Source organism: Carcharhinus amblyrhynchos, chromosome 5, assembly GCF_965287045.1.
Source record: "Carcharhinus amblyrhynchos chromosome 5, sCarAmb.v2.hapA, whole genome shotgun sequence".
In the NCBI taxonomy this organism is placed as follows: Eukaryota; Metazoa; Chordata; class Chondrichthyes; order Carcharhiniformes; family Carcharhinidae; genus Carcharhinus; species Carcharhinus amblyrhynchos.
The window spans coordinates 37,052,045-37,069,751 of NC_137328.1; the positions used below are offsets into that span (position 1 = coordinate 37,052,045).

The 17,707-nt window shown below is 42.3% G+C and overlaps 1 protein-coding gene across 3 annotated transcripts in view; it reads right to left on the reverse strand.

Moving 5' to 3' along the window:
* The window catches only part of ncbp1 (nuclear cap binding protein subunit 1), a 79,686-nt gene that overhangs the window by 50,542 nt on the left and 11,437 nt on the right, over window positions 1-17,707 (reverse strand). For all 3 annotated transcript variants that reach the window (XM_080188664.1, XM_080188666.1, XM_080188665.1), the window contains exons 2-5: window positions 6,105-6,190; window positions 5,574-5,674; window positions 4,989-5,145; window positions 218-325 (exon numbers count right to left, since the gene is read on the reverse strand). In XM_080188664.1, the coding sequence (XP_080044790.1) occupies window positions 218-325; window positions 4,989-5,145; window positions 5,574-5,674; window positions 6,105-6,190 (452 nt within the window). The remainder of the gene's footprint in view (window positions 1-217; window positions 326-4,988; window positions 5,146-5,573; window positions 5,675-6,104; window positions 6,191-17,707) is intronic.

The window sequence follows — 17,707 nt, forward strand, 5'->3', positions numbered from 1 at the left end:
ACTGCAAGTGATTGAAGGAGGACCAAGTTGTTTTACTGGGAAGAAAATGCATGGTGTGTATACTTGGGAGACAATGGCAGCAGCCAGTGCATTAACAGTGGATATACTGCAAATCAGTTTAAGACTAAGATAGAAAGGACATTGCCTATATCCAGTCAATAAGAAAGAATAGTAAAAGAAATGTAAAATACCCAGAGAAACATATTTGATTTTCTACCTGTGGCACATCTTCTTCCTGTGTTACGCTGATAAAGTTTTCAAACATTGCCACCATTGAAGGAGCTGCAATCACATGGCAGTTCACAAGATCAGACAGGAAGCGAACCTACAAAACGAACACAGCTTAAATTGCAACATATCGAATACTATTTATCTATTTTTAAAATGAGAAGACTCCATTTTATGAACATGATTAATATTTTTATCTCCACTCACAAGGGTGCTATTTTGCCAGCCTTGGAAACTGAAAACAACTCTCCCAGTTTCAATATCACTGGCACTGTTTATTCTCCTGTTCCAGACATATTTCTACTTTCACAGATGCTGTCAGACCTGCTGAGATTTTCCAGCATTTTTTGTTTCTGATTTGGATTCCAGCATTCACAGCAATTTGCTTTTATCTTAACATTTCTTCCTTTTTTGTAAAAACAGCTCCAACCCTTAGAAACCAATAATACCTTTCCCTTCTCAATTTATCATTGTTCAAATTGCACAACAGTTAGCATTAATTCAGTTTCATTTTGAATTATATGCAATCAACAAGTTCTCTTTATATAGCAATTTTAGCATGGCAAAATATCTCAAGGTCTTCCACAAAGTAGATACAGACAAAAAGTAGTAACAAAACATTCAGGAGATGACCAAAAGCACGGTCAGATAGACTTTTGAAAAAAAGATTTTAAAAAAATAACAAGGCAGAAGAATTTAGTAACAAAGTTCCAGGCAGTACAGTAACAACAGATGAAGGCCGTAGCATGGGTGAAGAAAGATCAGCAAGTGTACAGGGGGCAAGGTATGGAAGATCAAAGGCTATTGCATAGGTTGAATGAGGTGGATGCGAAATAACATCTTTAATATAAAAAAGTCCCAATGTGCTTCATAAATAGGTGTAATGAAAATAGTTAGCATGTAACAAAGTAGAATGAGGCTTCTGAATTTGATGCATTAGGCCCTAACGATTAGGGACATGTTGTCAATAAATGAGCAAGACATATGGTAGCGTAGGATGTAAGTTGACAAGTTTAGTGTGGATTAGAGCTTGGAGAATGGAGCACGAGACTCCAGCCAAGGAAGTGCTTAAGAATAAAAATGTAGGTAAAAATTGAAAAGATAGAAACATAGAAAAACTACAGCGCAATACAGGCCCTTCGGCCCACAAAGTTGTGCCGAACACGTCCCTACCTTAGGAGATTACTAGGCTTACCTATAACCCTCTATCTTACTAAGTTCCATGTACTTATCTAAGCATCTCTTAAAAGACCCAATTGAATCCGCCTCCACCACCGTTGCCAGCAGCCCATTCTACGCACCCACCACTTGGTGAAAAACTTACCCGACATCTCCTCTGTACCTACTCCCCAGCACCTTAAACCTGTGTTCTCTTGTGAACCATTTCAGCCCTGGGAAAAAGCCTCTGACTATTCATTCAATCAATACCTCTCAACATCTTATATACCTCTTATCAGGTCACCCCTTGGCCTTCGTCTCTCCAAGGAGAAAAGGCCGAGCTCCCTCAACCTATCCTCATAAGGCATGCTCCCCAATCCAGGCAACATCCTTGTAAATCTCCTCTGCACTCTTTCTATGGTTTCCACATCCTTCCTGTAATGAGGCAATCAGAACTAAGCACAGTACTCCAAGTGGGGTCTGACCAGGGTCCTATATAGCTGCAACAATATCTCTCAACTCCTAAACTCAGTTCCTCGATTGATGAAGGCCAGAACACCATACGCCTTCTTAATCACAGCTTCAACCTGCACAGCTGCTTTGAGCGTCCTATGAACTCGGACCCCAAGATCCTTCTGATCTTCCACACTGCCAAGAGTCCTACCATTAGTATTATATTCTACCATTCTATTTGACCTATTTGAGATGGTGCAGGTCAGGCAAAAGGGATGTGGATAAATATGTTTGTACTTAGCTCAATACAAATAAAAGTTGCATACAGTCTATAAAACTATAAAGAAATAGGAACAGGGGAAGTCCATTCAGTCCTTTGAGCCTGCTTCACCATTTAATAAGATCATGCCTGATCCAATACTCACTAAGTCCACTTTCATGCCTTCTCTGTAACCCTTAATTCCCCCACTGATTAAAAACTTATCGATCTCAACCTTGAAAATGTTCAGGGACTCGGCCTCCACAGCTTCCCGGAGTAAAGAATTCCAAAGATTCACCACTCAGTAGAAATTCTTCCTCAAATCTGTCTTAAATGGGCATCCGCTTACTCTGCGAAAAGGCCCTCCGGTCCTACACTCTACCGTGAGTGGAAACAACCTCCCAACACTTGCCCTGTCTAACCCCTTAAGAATCTTATCTGTTTCAATCACATCATCTCTCATTCTTCTGAACTCTAGACCCAAGCTGGCTAATCTTTCCGCAGGTGGTAATCCTCCACAACTGGGATCATCCTAGTCAACCCGCTCTGTACTGCCTCTAATTATAACATATCTTTGTTTAAGTAAGGGGACCAAAATTCTAAATGTGGCCTCACTATCACTTTGTAAATACCTCTTTCCTTTCTATGTTGGCCCCCTTGAAATAAAATACAACATTCCATTTGCCTTCCCTGTTATCTTCTAGACCTGTATTCTAGCTTTCTGAGTTTTATTAACAAGAACCCCCACGTCTCTTTGTGCTGTAGCCTGCTGCAGTCTCTCTCCACTTAAATAATAATCTGCCTTCTCATTCTTTCTTCCAAAATGAACAATGGATATCCTCCTTGCATCCACAAATTGGCCACAGTACACACTGTTCCGTTCTCCAAATCATTAACATATATGGTGAAGAGTTGCAATCCCAGCACGGATCCCTGTGGCACTCCATTGGTTGCTGCCCACAAACCTGAGAATGACACGCATATTGCTACCCGCTGCTGGTTCAGTTTAAGCAAGCAGCCAACAAATGGAAGCTGTCAAGAGCAAGATTAAATGGTTCTGGTCATCCTTATGTTCAATTTGAAGGAGGGTCTAGCTTATCCACAGGTTAACACCAAACAAGCAGTCTGACATTCCAGAAGTATTGTAAGAAGTCTCACAACACCAGGTTATCCACACCATTCCAGAAGTATTGCCAGAGTCAAGGGTGGCAGTTGTAAATGAATGACTCCATAGTTGGAATCATTAGAAAAGTCACTGGAAAACAAAAGAAAATCCTTTGGGTAGGTTCTTGAGAACTAGACCTATAAAGCAGCACCCACCAACTTGACATAATGAGTAAAAATATTTTCATGAAATACATCTTTATGAGCTATGACTGTTTTATTTCCAGAAACTTGAAGATAAAAGTAGCATATTTATTTTGAAAGCTAGAGCTGAAGCTTTCAGGAGTATTCCATAGTTTACAGAAGTAAAATTAAAAACAAATTACAAGAATGAGAGTGAGGAGACAAAATGTTTATGTATTGAAAGATTATTATTCCAAAAAAAAGTGTCTCCTCAACGATTCAGACCAGAAAAGGGCTGTGCTCGTGAAATAGAAGTTCTGATTAACTGTCAATTCATACTACAATCTAATTAAGAGCTGGTGGTATACATTATTACAGCACCCAGGCAACGAGTCTGAAAAGATTATGCTTGCTATAGACTGGTGTAGCTATCACTTTGCAAATATCATTCAATTATGTTCATGCCAAACCATGTGATGTAGGACTTAACAGGGTAAAATGGAATCTTTTTAGGAAAAGTCACCACACGCCAAGCATGAGGTAAAAGACTTTGAAATGGATATTGGGTACATTAGCAAGGAATATTACATTTTTCAGCCAATCTTGTTAAAGCACAATGTGGCTAATGTATAGTGTTGTAGGTAAAAATAATACCTCAGACTGTTAGTGAGTCGAAATACAGTAGTTTTTATTTCAAAGCTCTGGTGTTCATTCAAGAGCTCTGGGAGAAGCAGGGACTAGCAGACTTCTCATAGAACACTAACACAAGTGGGCATTTATACATCATGAGTCTTAGTGTCAATCACGATTCCAAGTTTCCCATTCCAGCCAGAACTCTGGGTCTTCCTTCTGTGGTCATGATACAGCCCCAGATTTAATCACAATTTGCTGTCCAGCTGGCAGCTGCAGTCATGACACACGGTCACAATTCAAAACCTTTCTGCAGCAGTACCAGCATCCCTGTCTTTGAAGTTACTTGTGCAATCGCAGCTGTTCCAGCAGGACTCTTCCTGTTAAAAGTTGGTATTGTAATCTGCCATCAGCAACTGTCAAAAGCTGGTATCATAAACTGCCATCTGTGTATCGATGACTACTAACACAAATAGGTAAGATTTGCAAAGTCTACAAAATAACAGCCACATTAAACTATCTGTCTTTATATAAAAAAAAGAGTTAAAGCATGTAATACGCAAAAAACTTATATTAATGCTAGGAGCAGTATAAGCTAAAGGAAATCAGCCATGAGGGAGTTACATTTGTGACATACTCTAGGTACAAAATCCATTAACCCTTTCTTTACTTCATATAGAATGTTCTAAGTGATTATCATTTTCATAATACGATCAAAAATATAAAAATCATCACATCCCAATAGCATCAGCCTTCAATAAATTTATTTTATTAAACAGAGGATGTAAAGCCTCTATTGAAAAACACTCAGTGCTGAACATTAGTTTTAATCAAGCCAAACTTGTACAGTGGCAAACATGGTAGTGCTATTAAGAATTTTTGAAGCAGGTCGATTGATTGGGATCTAGTAAACAGAACAGAGCGGGAAAGGGCTTCGCAAAGTCTCAAAAAAAAACAGAAGAATAATACTTACGGTATAAACTGCTTCGGTGTACAAATTAGTTTTCAAAGTTTCTTTGAGTTGTCTAACCATAGCTTCAACAAATTCTCCACCAAAGTTGTAGTTCCTTGCATTTAACAGCCCCACCAGTGTCGTGTACACAGTTAATTTTTCAGGAAGCAGTCGTGCTCTAGAGGCAAACCAAGTATACATTTTACTGATAACGTGAACCAATGAAGGTAGAAATAAACCACCTGTTTCCAAATTTAAAACATTACAATCCATGAGACCATTCTAATTTTCATATCGAGAACCTTCTTCTCAAACAGCATGCAAAGCAATTTATTCTGATGTTATAATTCAGAATATAGATATCTGGCATATAACAATACATAAATATTTCCTCAAATACTGTTTCCTTAATATTGGCAACATCCTTCCATTCATAGCTAGTTATGATTCACAGTGCCAATTTTCTCCAATTCTTTCAATCCACTCTGGCACTAATTTCCAATTTGTCCAACAAACTAAGGATCAGACAATTATAATTCCTTATAATACACAACCTTCTTAAACTAAATTTATCTAATGTACAACACTATTTTTCATTCAACTTACACTGCACAAAGTATTCTCAGGATTTTACTTTTATAGTTCGGAAGGTCAGCTTCTAAAACTCCTGCCAGACCTTCCAGGTTGCTCTCCAGTGAGGATGTGCTCTGTAAATCAAAGCATACATGTTATTCACATATAAAGAGCTAGAGCATTTTAAAAGTACTATTTTAAATTAATCCTAATTTACCTACAGCAAAGAAAGAACCTGTATTTAGTGCACTTGACAGGATGTACAAGATGCCAGAGCTGAGGGCATGAACAAGGTGCCAGACTATATCAAAGGTTTTGGAGAAGTTCAAGGCAATAAAAATGGACTGTTAATTGAGACAGCAATATTTAGAAGTCTGAAATTGAACCAGAATGTGGAAAACTCAGTACATTTTCAATAACATTTAGATGTAACTAGCTTGTTAGCAATGTAACTTTTGTTCCCATTGCTGACAGAGCCATCGATTTCCACATCACAGTAGAAATCAGTTGATACTCATTATTTTTAAACGTTCGCCAGTGGGTTACTAAAATAGGAGGCTCTACCTTTTCTCCTACACGACATATCAAAGATTCCAATCGATCTTCAATTTCAATTGGCTCAGATGTCCTTCTCCGTTTGTGAGGTTGCCCTAATGCGAAATAAGACAAATCTGTTAGTAATTCAGTCTTGTTATTCAGATGAAATGTTTTGTGCTAATCAGCAGCGAATAGATTTCAAATTTTAGTTGAGGCACATTTTTTGTACATTTCCAGTCACATTAACACTGTATAAAGATCATGACCATCTCAAATCTTTGTCAACCCTGCTTCCTTCAACCTCACCTTTATGTGACAGAGGAGTGTAGCATGAGACTGTACTACTATGAACAAACACTAAGAAATAAAACATTTTACAAAATCAAATCTACCATTGCAAAGAAAATGCAGTAAACTAAAGATTTAAATTGAGCAGTGACAGCACATGACAACTAATGCCTCAAATTAAAAAGCAATAATTTTTAGATGCTCAAAACTGCAAGTAAGTACAAAAAACTCAAAACCAGAGTTTCTACCATCACAGGATGCAGCACCCTAGGGTTTATAATTTTAACATTAGGACTCCAATACTTCCGTGAGGGTAACTGAAATTACTTTTCAATCCTGTGACCACTTCGCACCCACATTTAAAAATAAAAAAGCAAAAAGAACAAGCCGCATTTATACAGCACCCTGAAGACATAGACACTTTAATTTCATTCTGGTCAAGTACTAGTCTTCTAAGTTTGAAGAAAAGTTTGTAATATACATTTTTCAAAGCAAAATTAGAAAACTTATTTTTCATTCAGCACCTTGATGCTGAGCGTGTTGACTTGGTAGAGGCCTACTTTTCTTTACACAGATTTGGAAGATCTTGCAACAGTACTACTGTTGGGGCAACTGACCGGCACTTTGAGGTGTCTTCTGTAGGTTGACGCAGTAAGAAGTCTCACACCAGGTTAAAGTCCAGCAGGTTTATTTGGTAGCAAATGCCACATTTTGCAGAGGTTGCTGTGCCAGGGTTGTGTGGTGTTGTGGTCACTGTTCTCCTGAAGACTGGGTAGTTTGCTGCGGACAATGGTCTGTTTAAGATTGTGCGGTTGTTTGAAGGCAAAAAGTGGGGATGGCCTCGGCAAGATGTTCATCTTCAATGATATGTTGAAGGCTCTGGAGAAGATTTCGTAGTTTCTCCGCTCCGAGGAAGTTCCGGATGACGAAAGGGACTCTGTCCGCTGTGTCCCGTGCTTGTCTTCCGAGGAGGTCGGTGCAGTTTTTTGCTGTGGCGTATCAGAACAGTCGAGCACCACATCCTGTTTTTATGAGGGCATCTTTCAGCGTCTGGAGATGTTTGTTGTGATCCTCCTCATCTGAGCAGATCCTATTTATACGGACGGCTTGTCCATTGGGGATGGCTTCTTTAACGTGTTTAGGGTGGAAGCTGGAGAAGTGGAGCATAGTGAGGTTATCCGTGAGCTTGCGGTACAGTGAAGTGCTGAAGTGACCATCCTTGATGGAGATGTGTGTCAAGAACGCAACTGATTCTGGAGAATAGTCCATGGTGAGTCTGATGATGGGATAGAACTTGATGTCATTGTATAGTTGTTTCACTGATTGTTCACCATGAGCCCAAAGGAAGAAAATGTCATCAACGTATCTAGTGTATAGCATCGGTTGAAGGTCCTGTGCGACAAAAAAGTCTTGTTCGAACCTGTGCACGAAGATGTTAGCATACTGAGGTGCAAATTTGGTTCCCACGGCTGTTCTATGTGATGGAATAAGAACTGTTTGTTGAAGGTGAAGACATTGTGGTCCAGGATGAAGCAGATGAATTGTAAAATTGCACCTGGAGATTGGCAGTTGGTAGTGTTGAGTACTGAGGCAGTTGCAGCAATGCCATCATCATGGGGGATGCGGGTGTAGAGTGCCAAGACATCCATTGTGACAAGGAGTGCTCCTGGTTCAACTGCTCCATGTGTGCGGAGTTCTGTAGGAAGTCCACAGTGTTGCGACAAAAGCTGGGGTTTTGTACAATGGGTTTCAGGATGCCCTCATCGTAGCCAGAGAGGTTCTCGTACAAGTTTCCATTGCCCGCTACGATGGGAAGGCTGGGCATATTTGCCTTGTGTAACTTCGGGAAGCAGTAGAGATCTCCAATGCAGGGAGACCATAGGATGAGAGCATGGAGGATGCTCTGAAGGTCCAGATCAAAGGTCTTGATCAATCTGTTGAGTGGACGGGTGTTCTTTGGTCGGATCTGTGGGTAACTGTCTGTGGTGTTCCTCATTATTCAGTTGCCGGTATGCTTCTTTGCAGTAATCCGTTCTGTACGATAAGACAATGGCCCTTCCTTTGCTGGTTTGATGACATTGTTGCGGTTGGTCTTGAGAGCGCAGATAGCATTGTGTTGTGTTTGAATGATGATGTTCGGGGCTGTCTTGTGAGTGCAGCTGATAAATCTGGCATTGACGCACCTCCTGACTGGGCTTGGGCATACATGCCAAGTCGAGGACAGCAGCCTTCTGGAGGACTGTCACATTGTCTGTACTTCTAAGACTTGATTACCTGTAAAGACTCGCATTCCAACCATTATTTTGTAAATTGAGTTTGTGCTTTTATGTGCCCTGTTTATGAACAGAACTCCCACTTAACTGATGAAGGAGCAGTGCTTCAAAAGCTAGTGGCTTGTGCTACCAAATAAACCTGATGGGCTTTAACCTGGTGTTCTGAGATCTGTTACTGTGTTTACCCCAGTCCTACACCAGCATCTCCACATCATTCTGTGGGTTGTCCAGCTCTCCAAAGAAGAGGCACGGAGATCACTGTTGCCCAGTAAATCATGACTTAAGTTTTGGGTTTGAGATTCTGGTATTTGGAGGCGATAATAAAACTAATGCACATCATTCAAGGCCCACACAAGTCTCACTTTATAAATTATTTTCTCTGATCACAACCTCACTACAACTGCCCGGTCCTTTACCTTCTCACTAACATTATGATTGGTTCCTCCCCCAACTACAAAAATGCATTTATGCTTGATGCTATTTTAGCTGTTTATATTTTCTTCACTTATTTAAATAACTCATTGCAAACTTTCAACCTCCTGTAAAAAGAGCAGAAAGTAAGTGCAGTCCACCCTTAAGTTTAAAAATTTTCTGGTTCAGCAACTTTTATATTTGCCAAATTCTACATGACCTCACGTGGCAATAAAATTTTGAATGCAACACAGCTTTGAAGTCAATATCCTATAGCCAAGCATTCACGCAACACTGCTTCACACCAAGCTGAAGATTATTTGCAAATCTGGTATGAAGGTCTAATTTTTTTCTTTATTCTTTCATGGAAAGTGGTGCCGCTAGTAAACCTAACATTTGTTATCCACCTCCAATTTGGAGTGGCATGCTAGACCATTTCAGAGGACAGTTAAGAGTCAATTCAGAAAGCAAATGGAGGCAGAATGTTTCCTCCAGCAAGTCGTGCCCTTCTTCATTCTGATGTCCAATTGGGCATCGACACCAGATTTAGATGGCATTTATATTATAATTTCTTGGTACTGATTTATGAATACAAAGACATTCACCCTTGTTCAAAAAAAGGACAAATTTATAGTTACTTGTGCAATTTTGGGTTTATTAAGGAAATCCAGCATTGCTTTAAGAACATAAGAACATAAGAAATAGGAGCAGGAGTAGGCCACCTAGCCCTTCGAGCCTGCCCCGCCATTCAATAAGATCATGGCTGATCTGTCGTGGCTCAGTTCCACATTCCCGCCCTCTCCCCATAACCCTAATCCTCTCTCTTACCAAAAACCCATCAACCCGCGTCTTAAAAATATTTAGCGAGGTAGCCTCCACCACTTCAACGGGCAGAGAATTCCAGAGATTCACCACCCTTTGAGTGAAGAAGTTCTTCCTCAACTCCGTTCTAAACCACCCCCCCTTTATCTTGAGGCTGTGCCCCCTAGTCCTACTATCCTTTGAGCGGGAAGAATCTCTCCACCTCTATCCTATCCATCCCATTCATCATCTTACACGTCTCAATGAGATCTCCCCTCATTCTTCTAAGCTCTAACGAGTACAAGCCTAGTTTATTCAGCCTCTCCTCATAGCTCAACCCCCTCAACTCCAGCATCAGCCTAGTAAACCTCCTCTGCACTCCCTCCAAGGCCAAAATATCCTTGCGTAAGTACGGCGCCCAAAACTGCACACAGTACTCCAGCTGTGGCCTCACCAATGCCCTATACAGCCGCAGCAAGACCTCCCTACTTTTATATTCAATCCCCCTCGCTATGAAGGCCAGCATCCCATTCGCCTTCCTGACCACCTGCTGCACCTGCAAGCTGGGTTTTTGCGACTCATGCACAAGGACCCCAACGTCCCTCTGCACCGTCGCCTGCTGCAGTTTTTCGCCACGTAAGTAATACTCCTTCCTACCATTATTCCTACCAAAGTGGACCACCTCGCACTTGCCAACATTAAATTCCATTTGCCATTTCCTGGCCCATTCGCCCAGCCTATCTAGATCCTTCTGTAGACTCTCCACACCCTCCGCACAATTTGCCGTTCCACCAATCTTGGTGTCATCAGCAAATTTCGACACCCTACACTCGGTTCCCTCCTCCAGATCATCTATATAAATGGTAAATAGCTGAGGCCCCAGCACCGACCCCTGGGGCACTCCACTAGTCACCAGCCACCAATCCGAATAGCACCCATGGACCCCCACTCTCTGCCTATTTGACAACCAATCCTCTATCCACGCTAACACCCTACGCCCAATTCCATGTCCCCTGACCTTCTGCAATAACCTCTTGTGAGGTACCTTATCAAACGCCTTCTGAAAATCAAGAAAGACCACATCCACTGGCTCTCTTCTATTCACCGCCCTAGACACATCCTCATAGAACTCCAGTAAATTTGTCAGACACGACTTCCCTTTAATGAAACCGTGCTGCGTCTGCTCTATCAAGCAATTCCTCTCAAGATGCCTCGCTATTTCCTCCTTGATGACAGGTTCTAACATTTTACCTACAACAGATGTTAAACTAACCAGCCTATAATTCCCTGCCTTTTGCCTGGCACCCTTCTTAAACAACGGCGTAACATTAGCTGCTTTCCAATCTTCCGGCACTTCCCCGGAATCCAGCGACGTCTGGAAAATAACCACCAAGGCATCCACTATCGCCTCCACCATTTCTTTCAGAACCCTCGGATGCATTCCATCCGGTCATGGCGACTTGTCCACAATCAGCCCCTTCAGTCTGTCGAGCACCGCCTCTCTCATAACAGTAATGTCATTAAGACCCTCCAGTCCTACCACCTTTCCATCTCTAACACCAAGCAAATTATTCACGTCCTCCTCCGTGAAGACAGAAACAAAAAAAGTTATTCAGGACCTCAGCCATATCCCCATCCCCTACCACTAAGTCCCCCTTCCCATCCTCTAAGGGACCAACGTTCACCCTAGCCAGCCTCTTCCTTTTTATATATTTATAAAAACTCTTGCTATCCTTTTTTATATTAAGCGTTAGCCCAGCTTCATAGTTTCTCCTACCCTTCTTTATCAACTTCTTTGTCAATCTCTGTTGACATTTAAACCTCTCCCAATCCTCTTCTCGCCCACTACTCTTAGCTACTCTAAACGCCTCCGCTTTTAATTTAACACGTTCCTTCACCTCCTTCGTTATCTACGGCTTATTACCTCTCTTCCTACTGTCCTTTTTGACCATCGGAATAAATTTCCGCTGAGCACCAAGAAAGATCTCCTTAAAGATTCTCCACTGCTCCTCAGCAGACCTACCTTCCAACGCGCTCCCCCAGTCCACATTCGCCAATTCTTCTCTCATCCTACCGCACTCCCCTCTGTTCAAACAAAGGACGCGCATCCGGGAACCCACTTTCTCCTCCTCCATCTGCACCAGAAACTCCACCATACAACGATCACTCTCCCCAAGAGGATCCTTCACCGCAAGGTCCCTCATTCTACCCGCCTCATTACATAACGCCAGATCCAAGATAGCTCGCTCCCTCGTCGGCTCCAACATACACTGTTCCAGGAAACTATCCCGGCAGCATTCCAAGAACTCCTCCTCGAGCCCACCGCGTCCAACATGGGTCGACCAATCTATATGTAGATTGAAATCCCCCATAACTACGGCCGTCCCATTCCTGCACGCCGCACTTATTTGCGCGTTAACAGCCCGCCCCACCTCCAGATCATTATTCGGGGGCCTATAGACGACACCCACCAGCGTCTTCCTCCCTTTGCTGTTCCTAATCTCTACCCACAACGATTCCGCTTTCTGCTCCTTGGCTCCAATATCATCCCTTGCTACCACCCTGATGCTATCCCTCCCGCCTATCCTTCCTAAACACTTGATACCCCTGGACATTCAGCTCCCAGTCCCTGTCACCTTGCAGCCACGTCTTTGTTATACGCAAATCATTTTTAACTAACCTGCTTGAGTTTTTTGATGTAAAAAGAGTATTGATGAGGTGTATATGAACTTCCAACAGGCATTTGATAAAATAAGACAGAACCGACTGTGAACAAAGTTAAAGCATAAAAGGGAGAGTAGCAACATGGTACAAAATTGGTTGAATGACAGGAAATGAGTAATGGTTAACAGTTGTTAGTTGCATAGACCAGAATTGATGCCACTACTCTCAACTGGTTATATCTTGAAAGCATGCACAATTCTTCAGCCAGAAAGGTAGTCATCATCTGTGAAATCAAGGTCCATCAACCAGTGCCGTCGACACAGGATGCCAAAGTCTGACAGCAGTGTTATGCCCTTCAAGTTGTAGTCAGAGGTTCTGTTTCTTTGGTAGGTTTATGATTAACCCTAACCTCCAGTCATTTAGACATTCTCCATAGTCTAGTTTTTGGTGAAAAGGTCTATGACCTCTGTTTTGATGGTGTTCTTGCCATGTTTCAATAGCTCTACTGGTACCTCATCATTTTCAGTGCATGTCAAAAATCTATAGCACGACTCATGATGTGACTTGCAAAGACATCACACTCATCTGTTCTCACTAAATTGAATACATCTCACTGATCCAAACTTGCAGCACAAATTATGCAAGTAGTCAAATGCAATAGATTTGTCAAATCCAGCTTCAGAAAACAACTGCATCAATTGTTCATGATGTTGCACTTTTGAAGGGAAATTGGAACTTTGCATTGGTGAACAACCCAACAATGTGCAGACATTGCCTAATATTCCTATTGTTGATTCCTAACATCACTCTGCTGATTTAAAAACAAATACCATAGATGCCTGAAGTCTGATTTAAAAAGTGCTAGAAACACTCAGCAAATCAGACATTTACAGAAAATAAATCAGTTAATGTTTCACATTCTGATGAAAGGTCAGTGATCTGAATGCATTAACTCTACTACATTCTCCACGGATGCTGCCCAACTTGCTGAGCATTTGCAGCATTTTACATCACTTGACTGTTGATTGGAAGAAGGCGAACATAAGAACATAAGAAATAGGAGCAGGAGTAGGCCATCTAGCCCTTCGAGCCTGCCCCGACATTCAATAAGATCATGGCTGATCTGTAGTGGCTCAGTTCCGCTTTCTCCTCATAACCCCTAATTCCCTTGCCTACCAAAAACCTATCTACCCGTGTCTTAAATATATTTAGCAAGGTAGCCTCCAACACTTCAACGGGCAGAGAATTCCAGAGATTCACCACCCTTTGAGTGAAGAAGTTCCTCCTTAACTCCGTTCTAAACTGCCCCTCCGCCGCCTCCTCTTATCTCGAGGCTGTGCCCTCTAGTCCTGCTGTCCTTTCTGAGCAGGAAGAATCTCTCTACCTCTACCCTATCCATCCCCTTCATTATCTTATATGTCTCTATAAGATCCCCCCTCATCCTTCTAAACTCCAACGAGTACAGACCCAGTCTATTCAGCCTCTCTTCATAGTCCAACCCCCTCATCTCCAATATCAGCCTAGTGAACCTCCTCTGCACTCCTTCCAAGGCCAAAATATCCTCGCGCAAGTGCGGTGACCAAAACTGCACACAGTTTTGAACACACGTGGGACAGGATCTACATAGTTATCATGATGTCCTAAGTGATCCTCCACGTTATTAGGTAGATTAATGCAATTATCATGGCTGCACTGGAGCAACTTCGCTCAGGGCACAGCAATCTATGATGCAAAGGTCTTTCGCACTGTACCTGGATATTTGCTGTCTTTATGCACTGGGTCAATTCCTTGTTGCATGCAGACTGAACCAATGAAAATAATTTTTCACTATTTAAAAATGAGACAAGAAGTAACCCACCAGTAGCCTAATGTCAGTCGTGGGGGAAACTTTGGAGCCAACCATCCAGGACAAAATGAATTGGTATTCAGAAAGATATGAGCTAATAATTAAAACCTCCATTAATGTGAAAGGCAAATCATGTTATACTAAGATTTTGAATGGATTAATGTGCAATTGATGTATATATGCACTTTCAAAAGATATTTGACAAAAACCACAACCACCACAAAGCACGGCCATACAACTTGCCTTATGCTGCCTGCTCCTTTTTAATCCACGCTTCTCCGAGTGAAAATTAATTTTGTCCTTGACAACAGTTGGTAGACATAATACCGATTGATCTGCTGACAGGTTTGTCATTCCCTTAACATTTGGAACCTTCGAGTCCTCTAGCATCACTCAAGGAGAATTAAAAATCATGATCAGAGTGAAGTTATCTTCATACTAGCTTTCCTCAGTAACAGACGACACATATCGTCTGGACCAGGCAACTTACAAATAAACAGCAAAACAGCGCATTAGAATCAGAGCTAAATGACCCTATAGCCAATGGATCACATCAAAGATCTACTGTCTTACCAAATCCATTTGTGAATGCCAATAAACAACTAAACTAACATTTAAGTAATAAGTGGTTGCTCCATGACCATCCCCATTTCAACAACAAGAGGCCAGCAGGTGAGCGCAAAAGACAAAGCTGAAGCATTCGCAACTGTTTCATCGAATCCCTACAGTACAGAAGATCATTTGGCTCATCGAACCTGCATCCATCTGACAACCATCCCAAGATTGGCCTGCTAATCCCTCCTAAAACTAGGGTCAATTTAGATGGCCAATAAACCTAACTCGCACATCTCTGGACTGTGGGAAGAAACCCATGCAGACACAGGGAAAACATGCAGATCTCCACACAGACAGTGACACAAGCCAGGAATTAAACCTGGTCCCTGGCGCTGAGACACAGCAGTGCTAACTAGTGTACCACTAGGCTGCCCCAAAAAAATGTCTATCTCGGTCTCTCCAAGGTCCACATCATCACAAAAGCCAGCATTTGGCCATTTAATTCACTCCATGTGCTAGTGAGGAACTATTGACTGCACTGAATACAGCAAAAGCTTTGAGCCTTATTAACACCCCATTTGCAGTGCTGAAGAACATAAATAGGAGCAGGAGTAGGCCGTCTAGCCCTTTGAGCCTGCCCCGCCATTCAATAAGATCATGGCTGATCTGTCATGGCTCAGTTCCACATTCCCGCCCTCTCCCCATAACCCTTAATCCCCTCGCTTCTCAAAAACCCATCAACCCGCATCTTAAAAATATTTAGCGAGGTAGCCTCCACCACTTCAACGGGCAGAGAATTCCAGAGATTCACCACCCTTTGAGTGAAGAAGTTCCTCCTTAACTCCGTTCTAAACCACCCCCCCTTTATCTTGAGGCTGTGCCCCCTAGTCCTACTATCCTTTCTGAGCAGGAAGAGTCTCTCCACCTCTATCCTATCCATCCCATTCATCATCTTATACGTCTCAATGAGATCTCCCCTCATTCTTCTAAACTCTAATGAGTACAAGCCTAGTTTATTCAGCCTCTCCTCATAGCTCAACCCCCTCAACTCCGGTATCAGCCTAATAAACCTCCTCTGCACTCCCTCCAAGGCCAAAATATCCTTGCGTAAGTATGGCGACCAAAACTGCACACAGTACTCCAGCTGCGGCCTCACCAATGCCCTGTACAGCCGCAGCAAGACCTCCCTACTTTTATATTCAATCCCCCTCGCTATGAAGGCCAGCATCCCATTCGCCTTCCTGACCACCTGCTGCACCTGCAAGCTGGGTTTTTGCGACTCATGCACAAGGACCTCTCTAGTGACAGTAATTGCATTAAGGACCTCATCTCCTACCATCCTTCTATCTTTAATATTCGGAAAGCTATTTGTGTCCTCCTCCGTGAAGACCGATACAAAAAACTTATTTAAAGTCTCAGCCATTTCCTCGTTACCCACCGCTAAATCCCTCCTCTTGTCTTCCAAGGGTCCAACATTCACTCTAGCCAGTCTCCTCCTCTTTCTATATTTGTAAAAACTTTTACTATCATTTTTTATGTTTAGAGCTAGTTTAGCTTCATTCTCTATCTTTCCTTTCTTGATTGCTTTCTTAGTCATTCTTTGATGTGTTTTAAATCTTTCCCAATCTTCTAATTCCCCAATATTTTTAGCCGCTCTGAACGCATCATTACTGTTGGAAATGGTAATCAAGATATTTGCGAGTCTTGAATGTCAAATGTCAGTTTCAGTACATGCTTCTCTTTCAATAGGCAATTATTGTTTTACTGCTGTAGGAACCTATTTCTTGCTCATTGTTCCTTGGGAGCACATCAGAGAGGGAGAGAGGAGAGCTTGTGAGTAAGTTACTGTGTTTTTTTTAAACTAACGTCTCTAGCTTTCTTTAAAATTTTAAACCGGATACAGGAAGTGGTCATAGGGAGGCCTAGGAAGTAGTTTTTTTTCCCCTCTGGACCCCCATAAATTGACTTGAGCTCCAAAAGCTTCACCAAGCTGTTCCAGTAGAACTAACCAACTAAAAGGAAAATTGCCCAATTACATTCTGCCCAAAACAGTAGGACAAACCTAAATGGCCAAATGCTGCTCCCTCAGCTTATTGTTGTTAACAATTTACCGGAAGGTGATACCGACTTGATGTCTGTGAGGAAATTAGATGTGGTGGCAGTAACGGAGACGTGGTTAAGGGAAGGGCAGGACTGGCAGCTGAATGTTCCTGGGTATAAGTGTTTTAGGTGTGACAGAGGAGGGTTGAAGAGAGGTGGTGGGGTGGCGCTGTTAGTAAAGGAGCACATCACAGCAGTGCAGAAGGAGGATAATACGGAGGAGTTAGGGTTTGAGTTGCTGTGGGTGGAGTTGAGGAATAAAAAGTGAGAGATTACGACGCTAGGGGTATACTATAGGCCACCCAACAGCCCAAGGTCAGTGGAGGAAGGTATTTGCAGAGGCATTTTAGATAGGTGCAGAAAGAATAAGGTGGTTGTAGTGGGTGACTTTAATCTTCCTGGAGTGGATTGGAAGGTGCTTAGAGCTGGGGGTATGGATGGGGAGGAGTTTGTAAAATGTACGTTGGAAGGGTCCCTGGAGCAGTACGTAACTAGCCCAACTAGGGAGGGGGCTACACTGGATTTAGTGTTGGGTAATGAGCCGGGGCAGGTGGTTGAGGTTGAGGTAGGCGAACATGGCTAACAGTGATCACAAGTCCATCTACTTTAGGATAAAAATGGAAAGGGATGAGTGCCGTCCGAAGGGGAGGGTGCTGAACTGGGGGAAGGCGAGCTATAGCCGTATTAGGAGG